The sequence below is a fragment of the Lissotriton vulgaris genome, chromosome 8 (assembly GCF_964263255.1).
Source record: "Lissotriton vulgaris chromosome 8, aLisVul1.2, whole genome shotgun sequence".
NCBI lineage: Eukaryota > Metazoa > Chordata > Amphibia > Caudata > Salamandridae > Lissotriton > Lissotriton vulgaris.
The window spans coordinates 580,425,640-580,440,091 of record NC_141696.1 but is presented as its reverse complement, the minus strand read 5'-3'; the positions used below and the strand labels follow the sequence as shown (position 1 = coordinate 580,440,091).

The 14,452-nt window shown below is 45.4% G+C and overlaps 1 protein-coding gene across 1 annotated transcript in view; it reads right to left on the bottom strand.

The window, feature by feature from the left end:
* Positions 1-14,452, bottom strand: part of PROS1 (protein S) — a 469,412-nt gene that overhangs the window by 122,667 nt on the left and 332,293 nt on the right. Inside the window, exon 11 of the mRNA XM_086934426.1 lies at positions 3,180-3,344. Within this exon, the coding sequence (XP_086790552.1) occupies positions 3,180-3,344 (165 nt within the window). The remainder of the gene's footprint in view (positions 1-3,179; positions 3,345-14,452) is intronic.

Below are 14,452 nucleotides of genomic sequence, written 5' to 3'. Positions count from 1 at the left end.
ATCGCGTGTCCCTCTGTCTACGACCTCTTGAGGCCCCCAATAAATCTGAAGCGCTGAGAAGGCACTGAGGCAGAATTTCTGCGCTTTAGTAGGAGCCCCGTGGAGAAAAAGTGTCAGAAGTAATAATAGGAGCTGGGGGAGTGTTTGAGGGGGTGAGCCCTTGTTTACAGTTACCCACACCCTGTTTGGGCATGAAAGTGCCTGCAGCATTGTTGGCATTACACAAATGAGTCTATTTTGGTGCGCAGAGGCCGACTGGATGAAGGGGGCAGATATTCCTATTTTTGGACTCAGATTTTGGTACTTATTGATTTCTTTTTTTCTGGATGCATAGCTGAATCTGCCTTAAGGAGTCAGAGATTGCCGTGATCCAGGAGGATGGCTGCAGAGAGGGCGATATATTAGGTCTGTGTGCACTGCTGTTCCTGCAAACAGACATGGTGGGGGCCCCTCTGGGTACCACAGAGTTGCACAGGGCTTCGTTGATAGTTTAGGTGGAACTTGCGACTGCTTGAGTGGTTACTACGCTTATATTGAGCACTATGTGGGTTTACATCACTAGGTGTGACGTATGATCATTCTTCTACTAAGAACTGCCAGTATTTTGATTTTGTTTAATTCATGTCAGCGTATTGCACAGCAATGTAGATGAAACAACTTCAATATTAATTTTTCTCAATGCACATCAGCTGGATATTTAATGTAATCATGGCATTTTACATCTTCATGCTTCCTCAACCAGCCCTTTAATTCACAGATGAATCCAGTTATCTTTTTCATCCCTCGATACATTTGTCTCTGCAGTCATGCTTCCGAATAACATTCATACACCCCTGCAGCATTGCTCTAATCCACTGCTTGCTCAAAGCCATTACGCAATTTACATTTGGCTGCCTCCTACCCCACCGGCCATGCAAGCGCCATGCCAAACGTCATTATTTCAATGAAGCCCTAGTAGCTGTTGCAGATATTCACTTAGTTGCCATGATGAAGAACAAATGACGACTAATCTCTGAACCCTGCCCACCTCAAACCATGCACGGCCTTTCGTTTTGTTTCCACCATGCCTCCCTCCATATACCAAAGAAACACACTCACACTTCTTTGTGTGCAGGGCTTTAAGTTGGATGAAAAAACTGGGAGGGGGGGTTGCTCGTAGGGGAAGCCAATGTAATTATGAGCATGGCTTAAAACTGTCAAGCTAAAAATCTGTAATTAGCATAGTTTGCGCCTCACTGGTATTGTGCTTCTTCTGTCATTGCCTCCAGATATATAATACAAGTGACATTAAGCCCACAACCAACCAGGGCGACAGGCTTTGTCAATGGTTGTAAGTTGCATAAGATAAATAAGAATAAACTGCAGCATTTTCATTATTATATACAATGAAAACAGGTGGTTCAGAGATGTGTTACAGGTGGGAAACACTTAGAGGGCCTGTTTCCGTTGGTTGTATGTGCCTGGCTTGGGGGTCCTTTTGCAAGCAGACTAGTTTGAGGATTGGGCACATTTCTGATTTGATTATAATGTTTTCTTCACACTTGTGCTTCAAAATGCTATATTGGATCCCCATTTTCTCAACAATTTGCAGTAAATATGTGGTGTAAAACCCACCATTTGAATCCATTTTCTCAATTTTCTTGCGGGGTGAATCCCCCGCACCCTGCTTTTGCAGTTCAGGCTCGCTCGCTTCGCTCGTTCACTTATTACATTAGGATAAAACATTTTCGCCCCACCACTTTCAAAATCCACCAGCCGCCACTGTAGAAACATAGTGAGGGGCAGAGAGAGTCATTTTAGGATTCCAGGGAGAGCAGACCTATACTTCTGCTTGTGTGGCTTTATGCTATCTGACCCATGGTTGGAGTGCCTTCTACTGAAGACTCCGACAGCTGATACCTCTCTTATTTTCCCTTTACTAAATGCTTCTTAGTTTAGGGTTGCCCTTGTCCTTACAAGGGCAACCTTAAACTAAGAAGCATTTACACTACCTTTAGAGTATGGAGCGATAGCTTGCTAATGCTTACTTTGGAAAATCATCTGATGTAATTTAACACTCAATTTTTTCCTCTTCCTCTGTATTGTCATCATTGAGTTAGTCATCCACTTTATATTATAAAGAGTAAATCTCTTCAGGAGATTTGGACTTATCTTGGTCTTTCTGTATTTCTATATGATCATGTTGAGACTGGTATGTACTGATTTGATCCTAAATTTATAATTAAGCCCTACTAAACTCAAATTAAGCTGTGAATGGGTGATCACATTGGTTACACTGTAATGAGATGTTAACAAGCAATAGTTTTCTCCCTTTACTTCTCATGCAGCTATAACGATAATCAATCTGGAGATGAATAGTTGAGTGGCCCGAGCTCCTGCATTACTTAGGTTGACACAAATGGAGTTTGAACCGCTGTTTCAGATGTTAAAATATTTTAAATCACATCCCTGTAGATACCGAATGTGTTACACTTAAATAAATATAGACAAGAGCACAAAAAACAATCACTACATGCATGTACTTTTAAAATTGAGTGCATATTCACATAATGCACAACAATGTATTCATAATAATAAGGAGACAATACTACAGTTGTGGTGGCAGCTAAGTTAAGTCTAAGTACAGTCTACATTGAATTACTTAACCGAAATCCCATTACTAGCTTATATTTTATTGTTGTTGGTCCTGTTTAAGATAAAATAGGATGGGTAGGTTCTCACCCAATTTATTTCAGTATAAGGAAAGGATATGACTGAGATCAGATTACAGTAACCTGATATGGCGTGCATTTATGGCCAATCATTCATATATTTGATCCATTATAATTGTATTGCAAGGTAATGCTTGTTTTAGGTACTTTAGTTATTGGATGTTCATCATTATCTTTATTTACCCCCACACTGAGCGCCGCCACTCATTACCTTTTCTTAATTAATTTAATTTACATAACGGTTTCCATTTTCTATTCTGATGTTTCTAGTCATAATTATTGGAATAGACATATAGGGTATATTTAAGTATTCCATTACAATTTTAGAATTATTAATTGTTGTTTGGCATCGATTGTATCTTCTTCAGATATATCAAAATGTATGGTATTATCTAGGGAGGGATATTGATATTACTGTATTTTTTTTAAATAGCATAACATTTTCAGTATATAAAAGAGAAACATTACCGGTTTAATAAGACCGTCGATCTTGCGAGGTAAACCAGCAATGTAAACTTTGGTTTCCAGAACTCCATTAGAGGGTTTGAAAAGATATCCAGGGCTGTTAATGTTCATCACAGCCTCCTTAGCTATTTTTACACCGATGCTGTTTTCTAGTTCTTCCACAGTGACCTAGAAAGGCAATCAACAAAGGATACATTAATAAAGACAGGTCTTAAATGAAAATTAGAAATAAATCAATGGCTTTTTAAAAAGTTTCTTTGTTATCTGAAAATTGAGAATATTTAAACTGATAGGAATAGGTTTGGTGATCAGTGCTTACAAATTATTACTCCACTTCAAATGTTCTTTCTAAGCCTCTGATAAATTCGCCTTATGACTGGTTATTGTTCTCCTGATATGAATGATATATGAGCACAATTTGGTATTGGGACAGGATTATGGATATTAGTCACCAAGATCTTTTTTGAAAACAGCCACCTGGGCCCGTTTTTTTAACACAGCACTTTCTTTGTTTGTGGCATTGCACACCTTTCAAATGGTATGCCTGGTGCAAACAGGAACTATGGGCTGAATTTGTAAGAATTTGCTGCCCCAAGGACAGCCACAAACTGGTGCAGTCCTGGGGGCAATTAATTCAAATGAAATGCGAAGCAGCTGTTTAAAGGTTGCTCTGTGATTCACAGTGGTGGCGGCAAACTGCCTGCCCTTTCAAGAGGGGAGATAGAGCCCCTTGTAGCAGGGTGCTGTAAATTACTGCACCCACCTGCAAGGAGATGTCTGGGAAGTACAGGAAACCCACTGTTTTCCATCCAGAGGGCTGCCTTTAGAAGGCGCACTGAAAATGCACATTTTTGTGGCACTCTTTCAATGCATCTCCTAAGGGCATGTTTGCCTCTGCGCCTGCCTCCATAATATGGCACAGACGTAGAAGCAAACTGATTCCCTTATTTGCATGGGGCCATGCCACCACATGTGCTTCAGCACTATCTGTATTACAGAAGGGGATTCAAAAGAATCTGAGAACCCCCTCTGTAATGGCATTGCGCCCTGGGGGCACACAAAGCAGGTGCACCAGCCTCTTGCGTCCCTGGAGCACAATGTATACTACAGCTCCAGATAGGAACTAAGCAAAGGTTCAGGACAGTGCTTAATTTGTAAAATAACAAGTGCTGGTGCCCAATTTTTTTTGCAGATGCCCACAGTGGTGCACACGAATGTCAAGATTGCCGATTACCAAGGCTGCAGGCTTGATTCCACTTCATGCCTCTATCTTCCACCAAAATACACCACCTGCCCCTTTATTTCACACTTGCAGATCCTTTTCATCACTGCCTTCTTCCTTTATAATCTGTACAGGGCTTTCTCTTTCTATCGCTTTCCTCTTTTTGACTATTTCCATCTCTTGCTCCTGGTCAAAGTCCGATGCGGAAAAGTAAGTGCCGATCCTGCAAAAATATTGCCATCACGGCCTCCTATAAATCACTGGTTCGGGAAGTTATTTTTGGCAAACGTAGCAGGAATGCATATACATATGTAAATTTGTGCCATACATATTTTGTTACTCAGTACAAAAGAAATGCACCTTCATCCACCAAGTCTATCGTAACTGTAGAAGTGACTTCACTTCAAAGCCTTAATTAGTCTTTTCAATAAAAATGGAAGTTATTTGTTTAAAAGTGAGGTTTAGTCCTTTAGCCAATACACTGAAAAGGTCAATTTGCTATGTTTATTTAACTGTATGAATTACATTACAATGCAATTATTTGAACAGTCTGTCAACTAGCATTGGTAATTAACTTGTGATGATGAGAGCTTACTGTTGACTGTACAAGAGCTCCTAAATTATATATGAAAATTCTCTCAACTTTTGTGACACAGGGACAGTGTCATTTCTCAAAAGACTCCTTACAATTTATACTACACGATATATTTAGATGAAATGGCTACATGCCTGAAATAAATGAAGAGCAATAACTATGGCAGGGTCTTTGTTGGCAAAAGTTGCTGAAAGTGACAATGTAAAATACAGTCTTCAAACAAAAACCCTGTTAAAAAAAAACATTTTCTCTGCCTATCTAAAATCTCTATCTAAAGGACACATCCTCCAAACCATAAATCCACACTCTTAGAGGAGAATTTAGAAAGGATAGAGCAAGAAGTGTGATTACACTTGGGCATTTCTCCCTTAAAGTTATGTAAATAATTGGCAAATACAGAGACAAAGGGGTTAGTCAGTGGTTAATTTGTGTTGGTCGTTGCAGGTAGTGGCACCAGCATTCATTTTTGGAGAGCAGGACTTATTTTTTTTTATCATCAGACTTTAAACAAGAGGAGAGGAAAAGGACACAGAGAGAAAGAAGAGGAAGAGAAAGATAGCAAAACAGCAACAAAGAAACAAGACAGGGGTGAAGAAGAATCCTCAAGAGTGAGATAAAGAGATAGAAACTATAGTGTGGTTGAGATTTTATCAGTTCGTTATATACAAGTTTAGCACCTAGCCAAAAGGCAGTGCAGCATTATAAAAGGTCAAAGACAAACATAACATCAACAAGTGTTAGAAGAGGTAGCGGTGTTGTGGATGGTTAATTTATGTGATGAAGGGGTCCTTAAAGAGGTGGGGCTTCAACTCTTTCTGAACTGGAGCAGTGCTCGGGCAGTCCTCTTGGATACAGAGATCTTGTTCCAGATTCTGGGCAGCCCTGCCAAGTATCACGCATCAGCTGTGACTCTAACGCTTTTCAGTGCGGTGGTCCGCATCACCGCACTGAAATGCAAAGTCACACATAAATGGGACAGCAGCTGAGAGCTCCTCATTGACAATTATGCAGATTAAACTAAAAGAGTGGCAGCGCGCTGTGTCATGCACGCTGTTCCTGGGCTTGGGGGCTGACAGTGACTGAGGTAATAGCTACTGCTAACTCACTTGGCTGCTACAATTTAAATAATAGAAGATGATTTCCCAGTGCTGCATTCATTGCCACGACAAACGTCACAAGGCAATGCTGTGCCCAATAGGTGCACCGCGCGCCGCAGGTCGTCATGTCCTGCTTCCGCTGGCTAGAGTTAAACTTGTGGCAGGCCGGCAAATGTTGGAAGCGTTGGCACTGCTTGGCGGTAAATTGAAATAAATGACCCTGCGACCCAAACCACGGACCAGGCGGCCGTTGAAGAACAACAATGTGCAGCTGAGCTGTTGAATGGTCCTGCAGCTGAGCCAAAGTGAGTGAGTCTTGGCGGCTGGCGCACGTTCCTGTTGTAGGCAGGTAGCAGGGGTGGTGCCCTCTGGCCAAAGGGGCGCGACCCTAGCCTAATTGGAAGTACAGTGTTAGCACACCTAGTCCAGTGGGCGAGCCTAACCCTCACAACATGTGACACCAGCAGATCCCATTGATTGAGGCGCTAAAAAGGGAGCTCAAAGCACTACATAGAGTGAGAGCTCACTGACACAGCGCAACACTTGCAGCATCCCTGAGCTTCTAAGAGAGTGGCTCAGCCCCTGCTTACAGTGCAAAACCAGACAGCACTCCATAGCACAGCAGGCCTTGAGAGACCAGAGGCAGCTCCACATCTTTTCTGAGTGGTAGGTGAACCCGTAAGTGCTGGAGCCAGGATCTGTGAACTACTGCAGTTTAAGCATTTATCAAAAATCGTCAGTCCTGCCCTTATGTGAAGAGACACTGCCTTGTAATACTTTCTGTGGTTAACTTTTTATCCCGAAACACTTTGCCAGCGGGGACTTGTAGTTTTCTCTTTTTCCTATCCCAGCATGCAAAGTTCACCTGGTTTAAAAGAAAATGGACTTTGTGGACCTGGGTTGCTTCTTCACTGAGTTTGAGGAGCTCCTGGGCACATGTGACCTTCCTTTTTCAAGTGATTTGAAGCAGTTTCAAGATCTTTTTAGAGCTTCTCATTGCTCAAAATTGTGTCATTTCTGATATGTATCTCTTTCCATTGACTTCACTGCTTGGTTTTACTTGTGAAAAAGTGTCACCCTAAGTGTCACCCATTTGGCCATTGAGCATCACTCATAAGTACACGGAGACCATAGAAAAGTTGCACATGAGCAATCTGAAAACTTGGAAGATCTATAATTATTGCATTTCCACCAGTTGAACACTTAATACTCAAGTCCTAATGGAAGGAGACCCTTTGAAAGTCAACAGTACAGTATTATATTTATATAGCAGTCCCAGCCAAGAGTACCTGCCTGAACCTGCGGCGTCAGTATATAACAGTTCAGCTGACTTGCTGTGGCTGCTATTAATAAATACAATTAATGCTTTCAACATTCTGAGCTGCCTGTGCCCTCTGCCTTTAGTGTAATGTGTCTGAGAACTGTGCAGTCACGGTCTGACTCCGCTCCGCTCAGTTTTCTACTTTAGTTCAGTGACATATTAGAGGTCCTAGTTGCTCAAATGGATGTAATTTTATGTTTCCCTTGTCTTCATTGCGTGACTTTGCTCTGGAGAAAGTGTCACTCATAATCATTGAAATGTCACTCATAATTACACTGAAATTATGAAAATGTCACACACAGCAATTTGAAACCTTGGCAGCTCTGGGTGCCTTTTCCTTTTTAGGTCGAGCCTAGACAGTGCATGCTCTGTTGCAAGACCTAAAGTATTCAGTAAAAAGAGGTAGCTCCTGCCTGCCTGCTGCTTACTATACGTTCAGGGCAGTGTTGATCTTCTTTGCTCCTGTGTAATTGGTTTAGGCAGCCAACGTCACTTCCGTTTTTTTCCCATGCATCACAGACCAAGTACAGGTTTGTTAAACTTAGACAGCATCACTGCTATTTTGGGAACTAATTTTTGTGTTTACTGCAATGCTTCATGCTTGTGGCAGTGTTCGATACACGTCTGTGTCGTCCTCCCCACCGCCGTCCCCCTCACCGCCACCCCCCTCTGTGTGCCACCTCCTGGTGCTTGTTTATTTCGTAAGCGGGCCACGCTTTTATTATAGTGGCTGCTTTTTCAACAATGCCCCACCCCCCCTCGGAAACGGAAGAAGGCATCTGCTTGCAGCTACTGGTTGCCACAGGGTCACGTTCGAAGTCTAGTACTTGTTTTAAAATAATTTTCTTTCAGGTTCTCTGCTCCGTGCTCTGCTATTTTCTTTTAGTCGCTCTGGTTTGTTCTTTAAAACAATTTAGGAAGCATATGTGCACTTTATGTTTTTTGTGAGAAACTGCAAGGCGCCACCCCCCTTCGGGGAGTGGCGTTGTTAGTGGCAGCCAAAGGGCCGACCCAGCAGAGGTTCACTTCCGGGTCAGCCGACCCGGAAGTGAAAAGTAGGTGAAGGCCAATAGAATCGGGGCTTATTGACGCCCCGGAAGTAATAATAGGGCGCCAGGCTTAAAAGCCTGCGTCCATCTTAGGGCTCCCTCTTTCGTTCGCTGGCCGCCCAGGAGTCGGACGTCGCGTGAAGAAGGCATCGGGGACCATCGCGTGGAAGCGAGCAAGCGAGGGTCAATCCGACTCGTGGTTCAGGTTAGCGGGCCGTGCAGTGTGTTGTGGTTGTGGGAAGCGGCATGCATGTGTATTTTTTAAGCGTGCGAGTGAATCTATTTGTGTGGGCGAACGGAGGCGGGGAAGCAATTGGCTCGGGGGCGCGCTGAAATCTGACGAAGGAGACGGGTTTCAAGCGTGGTGAGTAGCGCGCACACGCGAAGGCAGCGGAACGGGTGTGTGGCTGACGCGGCGAGTAGGATTCCCCTAGCGTGCTCAAATCCCCGGCGCGGTGATTTGCTACTGAAAAACGTTATATTTGCGGTGAATGGAATGATAATGGAGCGTTGTGATCTGGGGCCCGGCGCGCTGATTATAAAAGTATAATGAGGACTCCGGTATTACCCGCCGTGATTAATCACTATCATGTGGGCAGCGGAGGTCCCTGTTTAAAGCCTTTTTTGCTGCACGATGTGGATGAGATGCATCTCCCCCTCCACCTTCAAAGAATTTCAGGGATGGGGATCGCAAGGGGGCCTGCAATACATTTATGGACACTCGTGTTGGAGAAGGTCATGTTCATAATAATGTGCGGTAATTGATACTTGGGGGGCTTTTCGTAGGGGATAATAGCATTATATTTATACAAGGGCTGTTATCAATATGAGGCACAAACCCATCCTATTGATGGTAAGGCTGGGGAATGAGTCTATAAGAAGGAGTGCATTCGGCAGATGGGGTATGGAGAGAAGGGCAATAAATGAGCAGTCAGGTTCTTTTGTTAGCATACCCAGGGGGCAAGCGCATGCGCATGTAGCATAACCTTAGTTATTTGGAGCAAGCTCAAGCCACGGTGGCCTACGCCTGAGAGAATAGGGTCCAAGTAAAGGAGAGCACGGTTTATACAGATGCTTGTAATGTTAGTTAAAGAAATTAACGCTTGTTCTCTTTAAGTGCAGGATGCCGCCAAAAAGGTCACGGAAGGGCAAAGAGCCCTCAGCCAAAAATGATGAGTACCTCGCTTTTACGGAGCTGCTGGAGTTCACGAGAGAAAAAGGCATGGATTGGGTGCTAAAGAACATGCGAGAGGGGGCTAGATCAGATGCGAACCCTCAGGAAGAAAGAGGGAGAGGCAAGAGAGTGCGGCGTACGCCTGAGAGGTTTAAAGAGGCAACAAAAGGCAAGCGGCCCAGGGCGACTGAGCCCCAACCAGCATCACCAGGTGAGGAGGAGGTGCTAGAGACAATTGATTTGAATCCAGCCGCAGATAAGGACAAGGACGGCATGGGGGGACAGAATGTTACCGCTAAGCCTACACAAATAGGAGGGATCCCTGTCACTCATGTGGGGGTGCCCTGTTCACAGGGTACGTTACCGCCAGTAGTGGCGCAACCAGGTAGCGGAGTGTCGCAAGTGTGGGTGCAACCCGGAGGGGTCGCACAGTTACCAGGGATGCAATTATATGGTTCCCATGGGCAAGCAATTGGTAATGGCCCCATAAGCTCGATGATCCCCACCATGACATACCCAACAAGTGCGGGCCTGTAATGATGAATGCTTACTCAAATTTAGGATGTCCACCACAGGCACCAATAGCTAACACTGCTGCTGATTTGTCTGTGTCCCCTAATAGTCAGATGCAAGGGGGGGCAGGGGGGCAACCGACAGGTCACCCACTGTTGGCATTCAGCCCGTTAATGTTTGGTTCATCCTCAATGACCCTATCGCCATCTACGGGGATCACCTGGCACGTGCCTGCAGATATAAAAGAAAAGATACTCAGAGGTGAATATGTGGACGTGTTTGACCTAATTAATGCAGGGGTGGCGTCAGGGAAGTCCAAAGGGGGGAAAGAGGGTGAATATAGTCAAAAGAAGTCATGGACAGAGTGGTCCATGAAAAACTGGATCACAGGATTTGCCATTTATGCCGCAGTTATACTGGAAAAATATCCCGTGTTGGGTCCTCAAATGATGAGTTATATATCCCTGATACATGGTGCTGCAGCTGAGTTCCAGGCCTGGGGTGGTTAAAATATGATAAAATGTTCAGGCAAATGAAAGCAGTCCACCCGGGTATATCATGGGACCAACGGGAGATCAATCTATGGCACCCTCAACATCTAAGACTAGTTCCCCCGCTCAGAGTCAGTCCTTTCGGAGTGACAAAGGAGTCGGTGATAAAAAACAGGCCTGCTGGCAGTTTAACAGAAATGAGTGTACTAGGGGGACCTCGTGCAGGTTCAAACACTGCTGTTCGTACTGCGGGGGAACATCCCATCCAGAAATCAGATGTTTCAAGAAAACTGGAAATCCCAAAGAACAGTCCACCCATACCACTCCGAAAGGAAAGCCACCCAAAACATCCGACAAGGCTCCCAACTCCCATTAAACGTCATGTCCTGACACACCTCCTTAGTAAGTATGACAAACTCGAGGAGGCTCAATTCCTGCTTCACGGCTTTACATTTGGTTTCCGAATCCCGTCTTCAGCATCCCCTACTAGAGTCCCGCCTCGCAATCAAAGCTCAGTGCTTCAGAACATGGAGGCGGCGCGAAACAAGATCATGAAAGAAGTCTCCTTGGGGCGGGTCGCGGGACCTTTCAAAAATCTTCCGAACCCTGATCTGGTCTGCTCACCGTTAGGTTTAGTTCCGAAAAAAGAGGTGGGCAAATTCCGCCTGATACATAATCTATCAAGCCCCCCAGGGTTATCTGTCAATGATAAGTTAGACCCTGAACTGTGCACAGTGTGCTATACAACGTTCGACACAGCCATTGAAAAATTGCAAGCGCTGGGTGAGGGTGCCCTAATGGCCAAAGCTGATATCCAGTCGGCATTTAGGTTAGTCCCTGTTCACCCAGAAGATACCAGGCTGTTGGGTTTCACTTCCGATGATAACTACTTCATAGACTTGTGCATGCCCATGGGATGTTCTATTGCTTGTGCAGTTTTCGAGACCTTTGCCAGGTTCCTAGAATGGGCGGTGGAGCAATTCCTGACCTCAGACAAATCCCATGCAGTGGTACACTACTTGGATGATTTTTTATTCATGGGCCCTAAGTGTTCCCAGTCATGCAGGAAGGCCCTGCTGGACTTCCAGCACCTGGCTGGAGCTCTGGGGGTGCCATTGGCGGCTGAAAAAACAGAAGGCCCAACTACATGTCTGACATTTTTGGGCATTGAAATTGATACCAGAACAGGTTTGTGCAGGTTGCCAAAGACTAAAGTAGATGCCTTCAAGGCTGCAATTGATGGCTGCCTGGGAGCAAGGAAAGTAACGTTACACCAGTTACAAGTCCTCTTGGGTCAACTGAACTTTGCCTTGCGGGTCATACCAATGGGCAGGGCTTTCTCCAGGAGTATAGCAAGGGCAATGTCTGGGCTGCGTGCAAAGCACCACAGAGTTAGGTTATCAGCTGATGTAAGAGAGGACTTATTGATTTGGAAGTGTTTCTTGCAAGAATTCAATGGCACGGTGTTGTGGCGGTCCGCCAGCACCTCAAATGCCGATCTGGAACTGTTCACTGATGCTGCAGGAAGTATTGGTTTTGGAGCGATTTTGGGCCCTAAGTGGTGCATGCAGCACTGGCCAGAGGAATGGGTAGAACGAGGTTTGACCCGTAACATTTCTTTCCTAGAGTTGTTCCCCATAGTGGTGGCATTGCACTTGTGGGGGGATATGCTCTCAAACAGGCACATTGTATTTTGGTCAGACAGCATGTCAGTAGTGATGGTGATCAATAACCAGAGAGCAACCTGCTCATGGGTGCTCCGTCTCTTAAAAGATCTAATACTGAAATGCCTGAGCCACAATGTCCATTTCACTGCTAGGCATGTTCCTGGTGTTGAGAATAAAGCGGCTGATGCATTATCTCGTTTTAAGTTGACAGAATTCCGTGCACTTTGGCCGCAAGCAGAAACGACAATGACAGCTTTCCCAGCGGAGCTATGGAAGTTTGGTGCCCCACTGCCTCCGAGTTGATAGCAGCATCCTTGGCCCCCAAGACTAAGAGTATGTATCAAAAGTCTTGGGAATGTTATATGTCATACTTAAAGGGAGCGGGCCTTGTGGATGCCTTTGTGCCTCAGAGCGTGTTAGGATTCATTGTACAACAGAAAGAGAAAGGGAAAACGGTGGCATTTATGAAGAGGCAATTATCAGCACTGGCATTTTATGCAGGGTTGCAGGGAGTTAGAGACCCAACGAAGGACCAGAGGGTAAGAAGAGCGGTGAAGGGTTGGGAGCGCTTGGCGCCTGGGGCTAAGGACTCTAGAAGGCCTATAGATGTTGGCAAGTTGGTAAAAATCTTGGACACGTTGCCGCTCGTTTGTTTTTCATCATATGAGACCCAATTATTTAGGGTGGCCTACGTGTTAGCCTTTTGCGGAGCTCTACGAATCTCAGAACTACTCCCGGCATCAAAAACAGATAGTGAGGGTGGCCTAAGGTGTTCAGACATAATAGAGTCAGTAGATGTCCTGAGACTCAGAGTTCGAAGGTCGAAAACGGATCCTTAAGGTAGAGGGACTTGGGTACAACTGGGTAGAGTAGAAGGTGAGTCTTTCTGTCCAGTTAGCCTGATGAGAGAGTTCATGCAAGCCAGGCCTCAAGGGGCTGATGATAGAGTATTGGTTCACATGAATGGCCTGCCCCTCACGAGGTTCCAGTTTACAAGGGTGGTTAAGATGACCTTGGCGAAGATTGGGGTTGACCCGTCCGACTTTACATCCCATTCTTTTCGGATTGGTGCAGCAACAACAGCTGCTGGCCTGGGGCTGCCCGAGCAGGCGATTAAGAGGTTGGGTCGTTGGAAATCCGCTTGTTACGAACGTTATGTACGCCCGCAATTAGTTTAACAGCTTTATCATTACTTTTCCGCCCCCTCTGCTTAAGACCGTTCTTACCGTGTCTCTTAATGTTTACTGTAGGTACCTCCCCTAAGAGAATCCAAATATGTTGGTGCGGCCACTCCTTCATTCGCAGGGCGGTAGTGATCTTCAAAGAGACGCTCGAAAAAAGGGTGCACATGGTGCAAGGATGTGATCATCATTGGGTGGGGATAGGCGGGCAGCTCCTAGCTGACGTCCCGAAGGATTTAAAGGCGGCTTTGGCCAGGGGCATGCCTTATCCAGATGTATTCGTGTTGCACTGTGGAGGCAACGATATGATTCCGGCAGGAAGGAGAGGAGTGAAGGAGTTCTTGTTTTCTACTCTAGCAGCGGTCAAAAATATTTTGCCCGAGGCTATACTAATATGGTCTGAAGTCATCCCGAGGCTGGTATGGTGCGGGGCGCACCCATGAAAGCAGTGAATAAATCGATAAAGAGGTTAAATCAGTCAGTGGCAGAAATCCAGCATTAGAACTATTCGTCACAAGTTGATACAAACGTCCAGGCCGGACTTATATGCGGAGGATGGAGTGCACCTTTCAGAGGCGGGCACTGAGATATTTATAGAAACAGTCTTAGGAGCCATCTCCGAAGCTCTCGAGCGCGGGGGGGCAGGTCGAGTCCGCCAGTAAGCGCCTCGCCCTGTGGCGGGGTTCCGGACAAGAATAACACGGGAACTTCTTGTCCAGTGACAGTTTTTACCTCTGAACAGGTTTTCGAAATCATCATGGACTCCGGGCTGGCGGGAGAGTTGGGGCTGACCTGCTGGTGGCCTTGGCTTCTCCAGCCCTACCCCGGAAGCCGCTGGTTGCCCAAGTGGTGGCATATTATTCACCTGCGGCTCTGTTGACCGCAAGGGGGTTAACATAAAGAGAGCAGGCTATCTGGGTTGTGGCCTGCTGGCGCAGCCCTGAAGTTAAACCAAATGCCCATTGG